Raw genomic sequence first — 17,480 nt, forward strand, 5'->3', positions numbered from 1 at the left:
CTGTTACATGTTAAATGTTGGTCAACTTGAAGACGTTCATACAAACATTGACGATCTTTCAATTCGCTTCATGTGGATGAATACCATAGCTGCTCTTGAGCTGAAGTTAGCGGACTTGTTTTATAATATTAGATGACGATTTTTTTAAATGATCTTCCTTGTTATTATAATGAGGATTATCCAGTACTTGCGCGTACTCGGCGGATCTCACGTCATTTTATCAATCGAAAGTGACAGATTTGGTCAGATGTTGCTGTACTGTGGCCGTATTGGCGGCTTTGGTCTAATATATATGCAATGTTTGTCATGGTAACAAAACGTACTATTTCATTTTAACATTTTACACACACACCCTTCTTGTTTGCCATGTATTGAATATTCATTAAATGTGTTAATATAATTCCAAACATTAGCTGCATATCTATAGCCTTTGGGTTTGCATAGTCCGTGTTGTATTTCCCCCATCGCAACTGTAACTGCATGTATGAGTTGTGCTGTGTAGTTATGGTCGGTTACATAACACACAACAGATCAATTATTTAAAAAAAAAGAATGAAAAAATAGGCTCTCAGACTGGTAGAACCTCGCTCAAACCTCTCAGCGTTAGCGGTTATCTGTTATTTAAAATAAAAATTTTAAATAATTTCCCTCCTTTCAAAGCAACTTTTAAAATTACTTTGTCGCCTTCAAAATCTTTCTGGCTTTGCATATGACGTTCCTATCTTTTTTAACCAACCTTCCTGACCATTCCTGACATTTACTTTTACCATTTTCGACAACTCTCCCAACTTGTAAAGTAATTGTAAAAACTATGCAGATGACTTTCATGACATTTCGGGATTCTGAAGCTGTAACTTGACTGACTTTTCACTGATATGCGAAATCAAAGTATATGTTTTCGCTTTGTTATATGATCATATTCCCAACAGTCACACAGTAGAAGTTACACGACTGTAACCCGACTGTTTGTTCCGGTGATTGCCAATCAAAACCAAAATCACGGTATTTGACCAAACGCCACTGAACTCAAAGTACACTTCTGCTATAAACAAAAACTGTAACGATAAATGTTTCTTAACTCGAGCACCTCTTTTAAATACCGCTATTAGTATACGCCGTATGAACGCATAGGTACGTTTAGAACCTAAGACCGTCATTTTCTATATTTATTTATAAGTATAAGGTGAAGAACATTGAACACACAGTGTTGCAATAGTACTGTGCCAGACTTGTAAACAATAAATTGAAAACAAGGGTACAATACCCTGTTTAAACACTGTTAGTATCGGCGTTCATAAGAGTTAGTGTTTTGTATGATTGTAAATCCGGGATAATGGCAAAAAGTTGGGTTCTTCGTGGCACGGGGTTAAATTGAAGGTAATTTTCATAAATAGGATAGGATCATAAAAAGGATTATTTGGTGCAGCCATTTGCTCAATAATAGTTCAACGTATATTACGTGATTCTGAATGTGCACCAATCTCCGTACTTTTTATGTATCTTTGCACTGTTTTTGATTTGATAACTTTGGACTAAACAGTTTTTTATTGGTTTCAGATCTTGATAAAAAGTTCGGTACCCAATTCATATAAGTGCTTATATTGATTTTCTGACATCCTGTTTTCTGTAAAGATTTTATTGGTAGGTTTGCAAATGTGTATCAGACTGTGCAACAACTCTTTCCATGAGTCGGTCTAGTATTCCCATGGAATTTGTAAGATATATTACCAACGATATTATTACAAGATAAATTATTTGCTTCGTTGAACAGCACACAGCAATGCATATTCCTATTTTGAATGTATATCATCAGTGATGAGTCAAGTAGAAACAGCCAAAATGTTTTTTTAACAGATTTTCTGATTTGTCGTTCATACTAAGGAAAGACTGATGAATAAGGTGACCAAATCTTAAAAAAAGTTTGGAATAGAATTAGTAAAGTTATTGTGCACACATTAACAGATTTTAACGACGACGACGACAATGCCGGACAAAAATTGTTCCCTTAATATACCTTTTCCTTCCATCGTTGATGATTCGGGCAAGGTAAAACACGACACCTAGTACGGTGCGACTTAAAATAATTTGTACACTTGCATTCACCATATGCCCACACTCACGATATAGATATATATATTTTCTTAGTAATAGTGACACCTGTTGTTTAGTATGATGGATCCCCACGGGAGCATAGAAGTTTATAATTACAATTGTTTTCAATAAGAAACATGGAACCATCATAAGTGGCCTTATAAACAGCATTTTACTTCATAGTGGGGTGGGTGGAGTAAACCTGCGATTATTTTTATTAATTTCTGACCATCTCGTTTGCCATTCACCATGTCCATTACCATATAAACAAAAGTTCCAGCCAATATCAGATTTTACAACTTGTTTCAAGCTGTGGCACTTGGGAATGAGTGTTGTGACATGTGGCAAATGTCCAACTGTCTTGGGTAATAAGGTAGTATGTACGAAGCCAGTGAATTTGATTCAAGCAAAAGAAATTATGGGTAATGACATATTTAGAACACTAATGTAAATCATAAAGTAATATTTCATGAATAATTTATACGAATGATTATCTCCAATAATCTCTTTATGACATCTTAAAAGGAAGAGGTAGGTGAATTGCATAGCTTGTGTCGGACTACAAAACTCCATAAAACGCAATTCAAGACCAGTGAACAGAAATGTACATGATCCTCCAAACTAGTAGAACGACTTGTCTTAACAAATAGCAGGTTTTAGGCAGATATAATGAGCTTATTGCCATCTGTGATAACATCATCTCAGACTTGATGTGGACTAGGATTTTCTAGTATGTACAGATTTCATATATATTCAAGGTGGTTCAGAAAGATTTGTTCATATATTGTTGGCAATCCGCTGAGCTAGGATTGCACTTATAATCACTTGCGTGTGTCTTCATTTATGAACTTCTCTGGGATTTATTTGGCTTGGCCGATTTGATTCAAAATTGGCCGGCAGGTCACACATGCTAAATGCATCTCCGCCAACAAATCTTGAGTAAAACATCGGTAATACCTCATTCTACTCAGCATGAATGATGGCCCATATCTTTTGTCATTGCTGAGAATTTCGCCTCGAATTTGAGGCAACTGTTTTGCCAGAAAAGGCTTTCAACTTTTCTGTAATTTTTGTGGCGGGGAGCAATATTGGTCAAGATAGACAGACAGGGCACACCTGCACTCTAGAAAGGCGGACAAATTTGAAAAAAAGTGTTGTCCTAATGTATCCAAGATTTGATACGAATCCTCGCACAATTCTTCGAGTCAAAATCTTCGACATATCCCATCCTAGGTTGTTTGAGTGTGTGCATAAAGTTTCCATTTTGTTTTTGATTATGTCCTACCATTACATTGGCAACGGAGTGGATCGCTAATCAGCTTATTGGCTTGTAGCATATATTAGTTGTGTCGTACTTGCGTATTTTTCTCTTGATATTGTGAATTTTCTTCATAAATTACAAATTCTGATATTAATGGGTAGGATTTATTTCTATTTTGCTTATCTGAGAAACTTACACTGACGCCACTGCCAATGTATAGAGTACAATAGATAGTTTTCCGTTGACAGCGAGGCCCCGCGTTATACATAAAATGGAACGTAATAACAGGACAGACAAAGGCCATAGCGTCGGAGTGGCGACAAGCATCGCGTGGGATTCGATGTATTTTGTTGCACAGATTTGATGATGGTCAATTCGATGAAGTAAGGGTATTCAAACGCAAAATTCCCTTGTCAAAGATCGGCCTTTCGATGTGAGCTACATAATAAAGAAATTCGACTTGTAAATCAAATCGTTCGATCTTTGCGACAGACGTACGGTGCGCGTCTTTACGCAACTCGCGAGATCTCGCAGTTGAACGGAAAATCACCTATTGCATCTAAATCACAGTGGACTATAACTTACACACATGTGTACATAACTTGTATTTACATCATGTATTAATATATACAAATCAAGCAACTGTATCATGATTGTTTAAGTATTGTCATATATCAGTACTAAATTTTTGTAGAATGTTGCATATGGCATAAACACATACATGTATGAATAAGCAAATTTACCACTTTCAGAAAGCTTATCCATTGTCATATCAACGTGATTATTTCTGTAACTACGCACATATTATTTTGTAAGCAATGTTGTTCTTCAATTTTTGAGAAAGTTGGCAATGCCTGGGTTGAATCATAGCTTTGGTAATTGAAATTGTTACCTATAATACTTATCTCGAGGGATTAGGTCGGGAGTCACATAATATGTATGACAAAGCACTGCTTAGTACCTTAACTTTTAATGTAAACAAATTCCATTCACTGCCATCAAAATAAAATAGTATCTTCTGAACAAACATCAGAGAACATTAAGTAACCACTCAAATTATTTGTATCAATTCGCTCTATTCATTACAGTAATCATATTTACATTTCCTTCAATTATGTGGTCAATATAATACAAAACGTCACAAAAATTGGGTTCATGTGCATAGAAATCTAAGGAATAGACCATTTTCTGTTCAGTGCGAGTATTTTAGTAGCATTTCCGCACTTAATAATGTGCTATACACATTTGATGATGGCCAACTTTGATGAAGTCAGGGTAAAAATCGGCAATTTGACAGAGATATAAAAAAGAAATTGGAGCTCAAAAGCAAGAAGGTTCATTTTTTGAGATCGAGCAATGAACGGGAAATCATCTATTTTGCTGACAATGTTTTTTGAACACCTATCATGTAGCAAAATGCATTTTTTTTGTCAATGAATGAGTAGATTGTATAGTATGCTTAAATATATTACTCAACAATTTACTTACTTTTATCTATTTTACAGCTGTTTGAGTTGTTTATCCAGAACTTTTGGGGTGGTCTTTGGTGGCAATAGTTCAAAAACGAATACTGGATGGTGAGCATTTTGCTTGGTACATAATAGGCATTTAAAAACACTGTCTGCGAAATTGCCTAGAGTGTGAAACACACAAGAACCCCTCCAACCAATACACTGTACCCAAATGATTTTTAAAAAGGCACCAGAGACTAACTATGATAAATTTACTGAAATTTATATACAATAAATATACATTTTTGGAATTATTTTAATGTTATTTGGGTATTAAGTAGCTCAATTCATGGCAATTATATTAAACTATCAGACATAGGTTGGGGTAATGTGTCCCTTGCTACCTTTGGTCGGAGTTTTCCATGTCCAGGGCTTCCACCATGCACCACCCGATCCAGAGACCCTACTGCTGGTAGCGCTAGTACTCAAAGATCGCTTGAGCCCAGATATTGAACTTCTACGTTTCTTGACTGAGGCAAGAGCTTTTAGGGTCTCAGTCATTCCTGAATCCTCACCAATGACACTGGCACATCGCTTTCTTCCTTTGAATCCTGGTTCAGATCTGGTAGAACCTTGCCGGTCATGTTTTAAAATCTCAATCTCGTCTCTGACAGATGTTGGTGTCATGACAACACATCCTGCATCTTCATACTTAACACTGACAATGGACGCATCAGTGCAAATTGAGAAATTTCTCGAAGAGGTTTCAGTTTCCATAGCAACCAATACTCCAGCATCTGTCTCATCCGGCGCTTTGTCAGTGAAGAAAGCTCTTCTTGCTTTCTGCTCTTTTTTAGGACCACCAAACATTCCGCTATAATCTGCATCTTTCCTTTTAGACGACCCAGTGTTACCATGGAGACTGTTTCCTTTATCTTTCTCCTCAAGTGTTTTCACCTGTTAACAAAAGCAAAACATACTTGATCTAAAATTCATGAATTATGTGTACAAGTTGGTAAGATAGAGGAAACAATAATGTAGTGAATTATTGAAGCAATATATCACAAAAGCATGATGTATGTATATGTGTATATATATATATATATATGAATAAATAAGCGTCAGTCACATTTCTTCTGTATAAATTACATTATGATATTATACAAAGCTGGGGAATGGTTTTTAATATATCACATCATATCATTAGTATTTTTGTAGTTTTTTAATATTAAGCCCTTAAAAAATAACAGAAGTATCTAATCAGAGAAACAAACTCAAAATGTAACAAGGCATTCTGAATGTATTCATTGTGCAACAGAATAGGTTCTGCATCTTACATGCAGCAGTTAATTTCAAACTAGTCTTGCGTACAAGACGCTGCACACAATTCACAACGAACATAAGCCTTGACAAACAAAGTCTAGACTTACACCATACAAGAAATCAAGAGTTTGTTGCACCAGATATGGTATGCAAGATTTCAGGTTGCAGGTTGATTATTATGTTAATAGCTCCTTAATTTCAAGTGCTACCAAATGGAAAACAAACTGCTGAGCACTGAGATGCTGGGAATGAAAGTAAAAATACAATGCATTCAAATAACGTCATAATAAAGATATTCTATTTCCTGCTGTTCATACTGTCATACCTGCTCATCAATACTACGGAATTGCCAGGGCCATTTTGCATTGTACAGAAACTGACGTAGATCAAATCTATTATCATCAGGACTGTAGGATTCAGCATGATATGATGGGGTCAGTGTTGTCATCTTATGTCGGTTGATGGAGTATGTACGGAAAAAATGCTTCACTTTTTCTGCCACCTGCAAAACAGTAACATGATATGCAGGAATAAGTTACAAATAAATGAAAACATTTTTAGATGACTAACTTACTTTGGGAATGATACAACAGGGGACGAAATAGTCTGACTTTTGTATGTATGTTGCAAGTCTTGAGACACAAGTTGTTTATATTCACTTGGGCTTGATTGTTTACCAGCTTTCTAATTTTACACACTTAAAGCGGGATGGTCGTCACCTGCGCACATGCGAGAATTGAGTCCCAAGTGAAGATAACAACACATGCTAAAAATGCAAAGGCTCATGGGTAGATGCTTGTTTGTAAACAATGACACGCTATGGCCATCTGACGCATGAGTACGTGACGACTCCCTCGCTTTAAAGGGCGGTGGTCGTTGTGATGCACGTGTTCGAATTTAATGTAAACAAACAATGTATTTGGTACGAGTCCCGTAATGAACAGGAGGTGGCATGATGACCACTGCCTTTCAAACATTGTACTACCAGGTGTCAAACACAATTGATGCAAACACAATGAAAAATGCAGCATGCATATATTCGCAAACATCCCACAGTAAACAAAGCACTTTCCCTGAAATTGAGAAATATTCTCAGAATTAGTAACCCTTACAGTTCTTTACTTATTCTTTACTTTACTTATTTACAAATCACCCACAAACTTCATAAACTGTGCATCCTTGAGTTGTCAAAAATATTCCTGCATCAAGTGATTGTCTCTTGAAATACATGTGGTGAATTTTCTTGATTCAGAGAAAATCTACATGCAAGGAAAATGTGCCTTGCTGTTCAAATAATAAAAAAAAAAAAAATTTTCTTCTGAAACACAGAGTACAATGTTTGTTTGTTTTTCATCATGAGGGATTTGTGAGAAATAAAGCATAGACATATATATAACACTATCATCATATAACTACTAATTTGAATATGAACACTCTAAATTTGATATCTGTTGTCAAACTACCAACCACATTCTACCTGCTACTTTGGAATTATTTGCTTTAATTGAAAAATGGAATATGATTTGCAAAGACTGTCAAAACTGGGAAAGAAATGGTACATAACATTATTGAAGTGCATCATGATTTATATAACTGCATAATGCTTATTTTAGAAAACATAGAAATGTATATGGGTTGATAGTATCTCCTGAATTTTTATTTGTACAAACAATTTTAAGCATTAATTTGGTAATACAGACTTCTCCAAATGACCTTATTCACAAATTGCTGCAAATCAGTTTTAATGATCTGAAGAAGAAATTAATGACATACACTCTGGTAAGTATTATACAGAATAAATAAGCACAACATAAATTGAACATCTGAGTCTGTAAATACTACAGCTACGCATACACAGAAAAGACAATAAAGTTTACGACACCGGACAACATTTTGCCACACCTTTGACTTTCCCTTCACTTCATTACAAGCAAGCCAAAATCAAGATCAAAGTAGTATTGACAATAATGATTTTTATTCACTACCATGTGACCAAGTTCTGACCAATCGCACATAAGCTATAATAAAAGTATTGTTACAATAGACCAGTATAAAAGGTAATAATAAGGAAATAATAGTATTACCTGACAACTATATTGTAAAAATGGTCAATACCTTTTTTAACTGAATATGATAAGCAGTTATTATTACCTGAAGTAAGATTTCAATTTATAATATTTGACTTACCTGCCTTGGAGAGTATACGTCCCTCCATTGATGTATCAACTTGCAAAACATTGAGTAAGGACCGCATTTGGACATTTTACGAAGTCTTCCAAAGACTGATAGTTGATCATAAGTCATACCCATGTCTGCCTGCAATAAATATTACAAACATTTGGAGATTCTGGAATTTTATATTAATTTTTGGAGATTCTAATGTGAGGAAATCTATATGAAAGTAGAGAAAAGAATATCAATGCTACATGTACATGTATATTCAGTAAATTTATGATGTCCTGGTACTCGTAGATTGCAGCAATGAAATGTGTACTATTGTACATTCCAGTCATGACAAATCTCTCAACAATGCAAAGCATGAGGGTTCTTTTATGAGTAATTGTGCCAAATGTATTGACCAAAATGAAAAAAGTACAGACATATTTTTTGACAAAGACATCTGCATTGGTCACCCATTGCTAAAAAATAAAATAATCAGACAATATACTTCTTAAATATATATATAACTATTATACCACAGTGTCCATTAGCTTAAGAGTAACTACAAAGTAGATAATAGTACTTTAAAGAATGATAGGGAGCCCATTACCTCATCTGTCTGTGCTATTTTCCCTGCAGTTAAGGGTTCTAGTTCTGCAGTTGGTGGTGCTTGGATGATTCTACAGTTAAAAAAATGAATAATTAATAATTATACAAAATTAATCAGTTGTTACAGAATAAAGTAAGCAATTTTCAATATCTGGCACTACACAACAAATACTGCGTCTGAAAAAACAAACAAATAAATAAAACAATACATAGAATACAATACAATACAATACATACAGATTAATTGCTATGGCATGTGGGGATATAAGCTGAACACATTGTAAATGTGACACCATAATTAGAACTCACATTAAGAAACCCCTGAATGTAATCCTCTCTAGTTTGAAAAAAAAAAAAACATTTTGCAAGGGATGGCATGCCTGTATTGCAAACTGAATTATTTAAAAGATGGTAGTCATCGCGCCACGCATGCTTGAGATATATGGATCTCATATAAACAAAGATGGTGACTTTGACTGTTGCGTAGATAAACAAGTACAAAATACCAAGCTTCAATTAGGTACTTTTTAGATGATTGAAAGGTATCGAAAGAGTCATTGGCAGTAATTAGTGCAAGTCGCGCCCAGGTCAAACCTAATACTTGTGATCTCCATTAGAAGAGCGCATTGTTCGTCAACACAAATTTTGCACATGTGCAGCGCAACGACTGCTTCCCTTTAACATAATACCAGAATAAGCAAACCTTAGGTTTAGGAATAGAATTTTAGAGAAATCCAACTCAGTTTTGAAATGGTCAACTTTTCTAATATTGCCAGTAACAGTGTAGGGTGATTGACTTCAATTTTAGTACTTTCAACATTGTGATGATTTTACATGCACCGGGGTATTTACTATTTTATTTTGAAAAATAGACGAATAACTTTTTTCTAATTTTGTTTGGTATGTGACTCATTGGTTCTATTAGTAAAATAGCCCATGGTTTGAATCACACTGTTTTGAAAGCTTGATGTAAACATACAACTACACAAACCTGTGCAGGATTCTACCGAGAGGTCACATATTTTACCTTGGCTGGCGAAGGTGAAAATATCTCTGCTTCTTACAATTTTACATTGGTCTATAGGGCTGTCATTCAGATAATATTACAGTTGAATTGCGGGTTTGATATGAGGTTTATTGGTTGTGCTAACCAGCATATCTCAGTTGTTAAGGTGTGCATTATGAGGTTCAAGTAAGCATACACTACACTGTGATGGTCAGGTACAACAGTAGGACTAATCAAAAGTACCCAGTTGTTTAAAAAAGAGCACCTTAACTCAGAAATTTTTTTTACTTACTTGTCAAGTGAAGGCAGGTTGTATTTTTCTTTTGCATACAAGATGAATTTCTTGAGATCAGTTTTACTAATCCCACCAATAGGATTGATATCAGCGCTGGAACAATCATATTTAGTGAGATAACCTCTCAAGCTAATAATAAAGTAAAAAATCATATAATGTATCGAGTGAGAACTCCACCCAATTTCAAAGCAATAACATTTAAAAAGCCAAACCATGCAATACCAAAGATCTACACAAGTCGTGATTAAGGATAGTACATAACAAAAAAGTTCTATAAACTTCTTTCTCCAGACTTGTATAGACTTCTGTAGAAATCTTATAGAATGATAAATTATCTGCGTTTCGTAGATTAGCAGATAATTGCTATCTATTCGTATGTAAATTATTCAGGTGCCATTGCACCTGCTCCTATTGGTTAGTGGCTAAGTAGCCAGGTGCTCATGAGTATATAGTAAGAAGTGTATTCTATTGTATTCAGTCTCGGTTGCAAACAACTCATGATGTATTTTTAATTTTTATATATGTATTGTATTCTTAATATGGACGACTCCCGACGTCCACCCCTAGGTACATCTGACATTGCATCGGGTACAGGTTTCCAGATGTTTTTCTCCCATTACGGGTTTTTATATCTGTTTTTTCCTGGGCGGTTGATGTATTCGCGATGGGGCTTTGGCATCAATTTCGTGTATATTTACATATGTAAGGGGGATAAATAAACGTTGTAATAAACGCGTGTGGCTCCTGGGTGCTGCAACCACCGCATACCGCATTTCATGCTTGTTGTATAATTTGTATGAATAATTGAAGTTAAGTATAGATTCTGAATAGACTTGACTATTTTGTAGAATTTGAGTTATATAGAATGTCTATAAGAGTTTTATAGAATTTTGAAAAGAAATTTTATAAAACAAATGAAAATGCTATAAACTTTCTATCAAACTTCTTTGATTATTTTAAAACTTCTAGAAGAAATCAAAGAAATATGTTGATAGAAGTCTATAGACTTTGTTCAGGTAATAAAAATCACAACAAATCCTGGAAAATCACTGCAAAGCAACACAGATGGAATTAATAATACTTATCTGCACACATTGTCCATATTTGAACTATCCTAGTAACGTCAGTTCTAGTGTGAGTATTCTTAATCTTAATACATGTATCTAGGCAACAACATTTGAAATCCCAAATGTGGACTTGCCAAGAGTTTTGCACTTAACCCATCCCTTGTTAACGCCTTTAGCATGTGATTAATATTAATGATTAATATTAAACATTATATATTCTCAACTCTGCTTAATTTCAATTATTTCACCCGTCTTGTAAAAACAATACCAAAATAAGAGATACATGTACCTTTCATCAACATTAGCAGATCCTAGTACTAGTAGTCCTCCACTTAATCCACGTGACCATAGTGATAACTGGGCAAACTGGTAAGATAGAACCATTCTTGTACGAGCCTATAATAAATTTTCTATCATTATCAAGCACTTTTGATCAGTTTTTATTGTTAAAATTCCACTATTATTTCTTAGTATGTAATATTGATAACCCCATATGAGATATAAAACACATGAACATGCAAAGGGCAATTTCAAACCGGTCACTGGTGCAAAAAAATGTAGCATAGTGGTTGTCACATCAGACTCATGATCGGTAGACCAGAGTTCAAATCCAACCTTAGGCTGAACATCAAAGGGTCGACATACCCTGGATGAGTGTGCCACAGACTCAATGGGAAGGCCAATTCCACTGGCCGAGATTCATTCACTAACGAATGCGACTTTGGGGAATCCTTGGTTAAGGTCTGCAGGTGCTTGTGTTCGACTGGTTGACGCCAGGATAGCATATTAAAATTGACATTTGATATGGAGATGGCCACACAGCCCTGTCATGTAGGCCCAAACAGAAAATGACTTCTGTGGCAAAATGCACTATGTGTCAGCACTAGCACTTGCAATTTGAACTTACAAAAAAAAAAAGTCAGGGGAGACAACAGTGACATTCAATGTCCGGAACTGTCGCCTGGCACAAAAACATTTAAAAAAAAAAAAAAAAGGGGGGGGGGCAATTTCAACTGAAAAAATGAACCCATTTCTTATGGTCTAACACAGGAGTTGAATAGAAGACAAACTCAACATCTTGAATCTGCATCAAACTAATAATAAATAAAACTGTACCTGTATATTCTGCAAAGCAAGGTTTTCACGAACACTGCCTCCATGCACTTTGAACTTTGGAGTTTTACCTGTTGCCGTGGTGAATATTCCAACGGATGCAGACACAGCAGGATCAATATTGATGCTCAAATGGTAACTATGGTAACAAAAAATATGGCATTTGTTATTGTGAAGTAAACTACATAATTTTTGAATAAATTAACAAATGTGGATACAAAATGTAATCAACAATGTTTACCTAATCAACAATGTTGTTCACCTAATCAACAATGTTTACCTAATTTGCACATAACAGTAATGAGAAGGTTAAAATCAGGCATTGTTTGACTGGGAACATAATAATAGACATAGTTGTACATAAATCTTAATAAAAAGAAAAACATTTTTCCACACACATTTATCACTATTCAGTGAGTTCCATGACAGGCAAATTAGCATACTGCATATTAGCATACTGCAAATTAGCATACTGCATATTAGCATATTGCAAATTAGCATACCACTGTACTTGGTTGAAGTTCCCCTGCAATCCACATGTACCGACTAAACTAAACAGACATTTTCACAAACACAAGCATGCAAGAATGAAGTAGAATTTGAGTCAACAGTTTTGACCTTCCATGATGAACTCACCTGCCAATATCAGCAGCCAATCTCTTGGCATTTTCCTTTGTTTCTTCAGATGAATTCACTGTTCCCATGTAACATGTTGTAAACAGTTTGCAAGCCAAGTCTTTGGGATCTCTTGGTGTATATGTTTTATCACTGACTATTCTGCGTACGTCAGATAACACATCTGTATCTATGGAAACGAAAAGTGTGCAATGACTTGATTTATGGTACAAAGATAAAACTTTTAGATATAATGAGGAAAAATAATGTAACATTCTCAAAATTTTGAATAATTGTGGGAACCTGGTGAAAATTTAATTTCACACTCTGATGAAATAACACATTGATAACACTTACTTCCATTAGAGATGGCATCACACACCAAATGACACATTGATGACACAAGACATGCTGTAGACGAACTATCAATACCACCACTTAATGGAAGAAAAAATCCACCCTAAAGATAAAAAATGATGATCAAATGGAATTAAAAGGAAATTACTGGGTTCTTATATTTTAAGTGCCATCCAAGGAAATTTTATTGGATATTATGTAAGGCAATAGTTATTTAAGTGAGTCTCAATTACATTGAAATGAAATCAAACCTGTCCACTGCGTCTTAGGTAGTCCCAAAGCCAGCATGCTGGACCAAGTGCAATCTCTTCAGGTACTGTGTGGTATTGCCATTCGATTGGTTGAAAGCAGGGGATTGCAATATCATCATCAAGTGACAGGGAAAAGTCAACTTGAATTCTGGGATATGCTTGTGCAGTAGTTGCCTGGGAATGAACGAATAATAAATGCAGATTTGAATGTCACAATTTAATAAAATAATATGTTATTAATGAGAGATTTTGTTTGTTGGACTTCTACATATTGTGATAACCACTCCATTCATTGCATCTTGTACTCTTAAAAGTTGGGTTGAAGAAATGTATTACATTGTAATATGAGGTTATTACGAGAATATGCATAAAGACAGTACAGTGGAAGTATCGACCGACGCACAACCGAGGTCGATGCAATGGCATACTGTCCAAGTGCATACTTTGAGGTATCCTTGTGATAATCTTATTATTATACATGTTTTCCTTCCATGGATAAATCATGGAAATGCCAAAATCCGAAAAGTTTAGAACATAATTAGCGAACTTCTTTGTTTTTATTATTAGAGGATGCTTACGCGTGTAAATCATTCCATATTTGGAATTCACATTTCCTTATATGGTAGGATGAAAATACCCTGTAAAATATGGCAAAATTATTGCACACTGTAACCTATGGCATTACGGTGACAGATGTTTAATAATATAAGATTATACCAGGGTAATGACAATACTGCAAAGTATACATTTAATGATTTTATCAATTGATGTGATCACATGCTACTTGAAACCGTACAATTAATTTTCATTATTCTTCCTATACTTATACATGCATCATAAATACAATAATTTTTAGTATTTATTAACTACTCTTTCATATACTATATTATTTAGCCGAAATACTTGAACATTTTGCATACATCATCGGTGAACATAATGTCAATGTGCTAATATTTATAACAGTAGCATTGTTGAATGGAAAATATTTACATGTTAAGCTCAAATATTTGTTGAAGTTGATAATGGATTTCACAATGCTGGTTAAGTTATTACCTGCATAGAGCGGCTTGAAAACTCGCCACGGAATGTTCGAATATCCTCCAAATCTAAAACTGCCGTGTAAACTTCCTAGAAATGGAAACGAATGATGCACAAATTAGCATATAATTTTTTTTTTAAAAAGTGTTACCGAGGGTAATACTTAATTAAATTTCTCTTGTTTCATATTCAAATTTACTATTTTGTGTTGTAGAATGATACAAGTAGTTCCACTTTGTTTTGAATTCAATTTGCGGGGGGAAAGACGGACGGACAGACAGACGGACAGACAGACAGGCATATAAAATAATGTCACATTATTTTAAGGCTGAGTTAGGTAGGAATTTTGTAAAAACGGCAGGAAATACATACCACATTATTCAATGAAAACTGTTCTCCCTGAACAGCTATCTTGCCATTGAGACAAATCATAGAGCCCCCATCATAGTAGACTCTCTCTCCATCACAGCCACGTAGATTGGAGAACATATAGATACCACCACACTGCAAACATAAATACATGTATATTAAATAAATTTGAACATAATCAGTCAAAGCATGGCAGAGATATGGCACTAGAACTGCATTCATCATAACAAAATGGCCGCCAGTCGTCTATTTTAAATTAGATCTGAAAAATAAAATCATGTGCATCAAGGTCCCGTAATGTCCAGTGTATGTACCAAGTTTAAACAAAACCCATCCATAAATGCTTGATTTTGATGATTTTTTAGCACAAAAATGGCCACCATTCGGCCATCTTGAATCAGATCGTGAAACAAATTGATGTGCATATTCATAATATTATGTACAATGTATGTGTGAAGTTTGATTGTGATTGGTCCAGGCATTTCCGGATGCACGCACAAACGCACAGACACACTGATGAACAGATGCACTGGGACTTATAATAATAATAATTTAAACAAAATGCATTATGTGTCAGCACTGGCACTTGCAATTTGCACATACCGGTTACTAAAAGTCATGGAGAAACAATAGTGACATTCAATTGTTAGAACTGTCGCCTGGCACATAAAACATTTAAAACAATAATAATATAAAAATAATATTTAAACAACAAAAAACAATTTCAAGAATTTATCAAGTTTCTTGTAAGTAAACACACATACCAAATAATTTATGACTTCTAGAAAAAATGCTTTGATTTGTTATGTAGATTAAGGCAATATTAATCCAAAAATAACTTTCTTTGATTATGTTGACATTTGTCAGTGTTCTGACTGACACCTGAAGATAATAATGTCACAGTGAATGGCCATTACTATAACTGAGCCAATGGAAGTACACATGAACCAATAATTACATTATTACAGAATGAAGATACTTATTCTGACTTATTCTGAACTAAGACACCACTGTCATTTATGAAAGTGCATGTGCTACTAATATCAAAACTATTATTTTATTGCACATTAAATCATTTAAATATGACTTACCATATTTGATTAGAAACACAAACCAAAAATAACACTTTTTGTATACTGAATTATTAAAATATTACTTGGAAACAGTCTGTAATTTTTGTAAGCTCTACTGATAGATGTGTTACTGGTATATTGACCATAAACACACCTGTCATTTACAAATAGAGTAAAACACTTTTTAACCCAATAAATTTAATATGTATAAATGCAATAACTTAATATTTAGCAGTTATTCTCCCATATATGTATTTTAATCCTGTCACTAGAGGGCGTGATTGTTTGTATTTATGACTTCAATCTACTCATGACAACCATCCCATAAAATTACCTTCTCCATGGCTGATTTAATTAGGTCAACCTTCTGATAAGCTTTGCGTAACTCATGATGACTCCCGCTTGCATTGGTAAATATTTCCACACCATCTAAACTCATATGAACATGTGGACTAAGAAGAAATCATAAAACCTATGAGCAAAGTTTCTTTAGTGTCTTGAAAACAAGTAACTTATAAATGTAATACTTTTATAATATAAAAGAAAGCAGCAAGAAGAAAAATGGTTTTTGCGTCAACATTGAGGACAATTGTAAGATAAAGGATTAGATCGTGGGACAACTGAATAATTTGTTGGATCACTGCATTAGTCAGCCAGTGCCTACATTACCTTACCTGTCTGATGTCCATAGTTCCTCACATATTTCACTACCAATGCAAGTATCCAATGTTGATATGACACCATCACCAAATGATACAGTTCTCTTATATTTGTTTTTAATGAAAAAGAAAAAAAAGTCCAACATGTGAGAGCAAAAATGTGATTTATGTTGGTATTATTACAATGCCATATGATTCTCGCTATCATATGCCATCAAATACAATTCTTATTTGTAGATAAGAAGAATACGTTTATATTCACAGGATGGGGCTACGTCACAAAACGTACTGCGTTTCTAAGATGTGCACCACTGTACCATGTATTAAATTGGCTCTGTGCAAGCTGCTGTGGAACACCCATCAAAAAGCCGATGAAAACAGCTAAAGTCAAGGAAACGACACAAACTTGACTTTGAAGTAATGCTGAGCAACCAAATTCATATATGTTGTACATGTAGGAGTAATCTAGTTACACTGTTAACATTAATATTATTTATACGGGCTAATAGTTTCCACTTAATCTCTTTGATACATAGAAGTTTTGGCTGGAGAAAAAGATGAGTTCCTATACAAAAACATTTTTGGGAAAAATATTTGTAGAATTTTTTCAGCAACAAGTTGAAAATTTGTTTCTGTTTCCATATTAATGTATATACTTTCGTAATTCATGTACCAATGAGAATTAAATTAATACATTTTTGTACTATTGACCCAATTAAGAGATAATCGTAAATTAATTTGT

General features: G+C 34.4%; 1 protein-coding gene across 1 annotated transcript in view; it reads right to left on the reverse strand.

Moving 5' to 3' along the window:
- Nucleotides 1-4,303: 4,303 nt before the first annotated feature.
- Nucleotides 4,304-17,480, reverse strand: part of LOC100371185 (glutamine-dependent NAD(+) synthetase-like) — a 38,303-nt gene continuing 25,126 nt past the window's right edge. Inside the window, exons 7-20 of the mRNA XM_085506377.1 lie at nucleotides 16,754-16,842; nucleotides 16,414-16,531; nucleotides 15,010-15,141; nucleotides 14,653-14,727; nucleotides 13,600-13,773; nucleotides 13,349-13,451; nucleotides 13,013-13,181; nucleotides 12,380-12,515; nucleotides 11,553-11,659; nucleotides 10,194-10,325; nucleotides 8,897-8,966; nucleotides 8,314-8,442; nucleotides 6,452-6,628; nucleotides 4,304-5,760 (exon numbers count right to left, since the gene is read on the reverse strand). Coding sequence (XP_085362503.1) covers nucleotides 5,173-5,760; nucleotides 6,452-6,628; nucleotides 8,314-8,442; nucleotides 8,897-8,966; nucleotides 10,194-10,325; nucleotides 11,553-11,659; nucleotides 12,380-12,515; nucleotides 13,013-13,181; nucleotides 13,349-13,451; nucleotides 13,600-13,773; nucleotides 14,653-14,727; nucleotides 15,010-15,141; nucleotides 16,414-16,531; nucleotides 16,754-16,842 — 2,199 coding nt within the window. The 3' untranslated portion in view covers nucleotides 4,304-5,172. The remainder of the gene's footprint in view (nucleotides 5,761-6,451; nucleotides 6,629-8,313; nucleotides 8,443-8,896; nucleotides 8,967-10,193; nucleotides 10,326-11,552; nucleotides 11,660-12,379; nucleotides 12,516-13,012; nucleotides 13,182-13,348; nucleotides 13,452-13,599; nucleotides 13,774-14,652; nucleotides 14,728-15,009; nucleotides 15,142-16,413; nucleotides 16,532-16,753; nucleotides 16,843-17,480) is intronic.

This window comes from Saccoglossus kowalevskii, chromosome 12, assembly GCF_978046115.1.
Source record: "Saccoglossus kowalevskii chromosome 12, keSacKowa6.1, whole genome shotgun sequence".
NCBI classification, from domain to species: domain Eukaryota; kingdom Metazoa; phylum Hemichordata; class Enteropneusta; family Harrimaniidae; genus Saccoglossus; species Saccoglossus kowalevskii.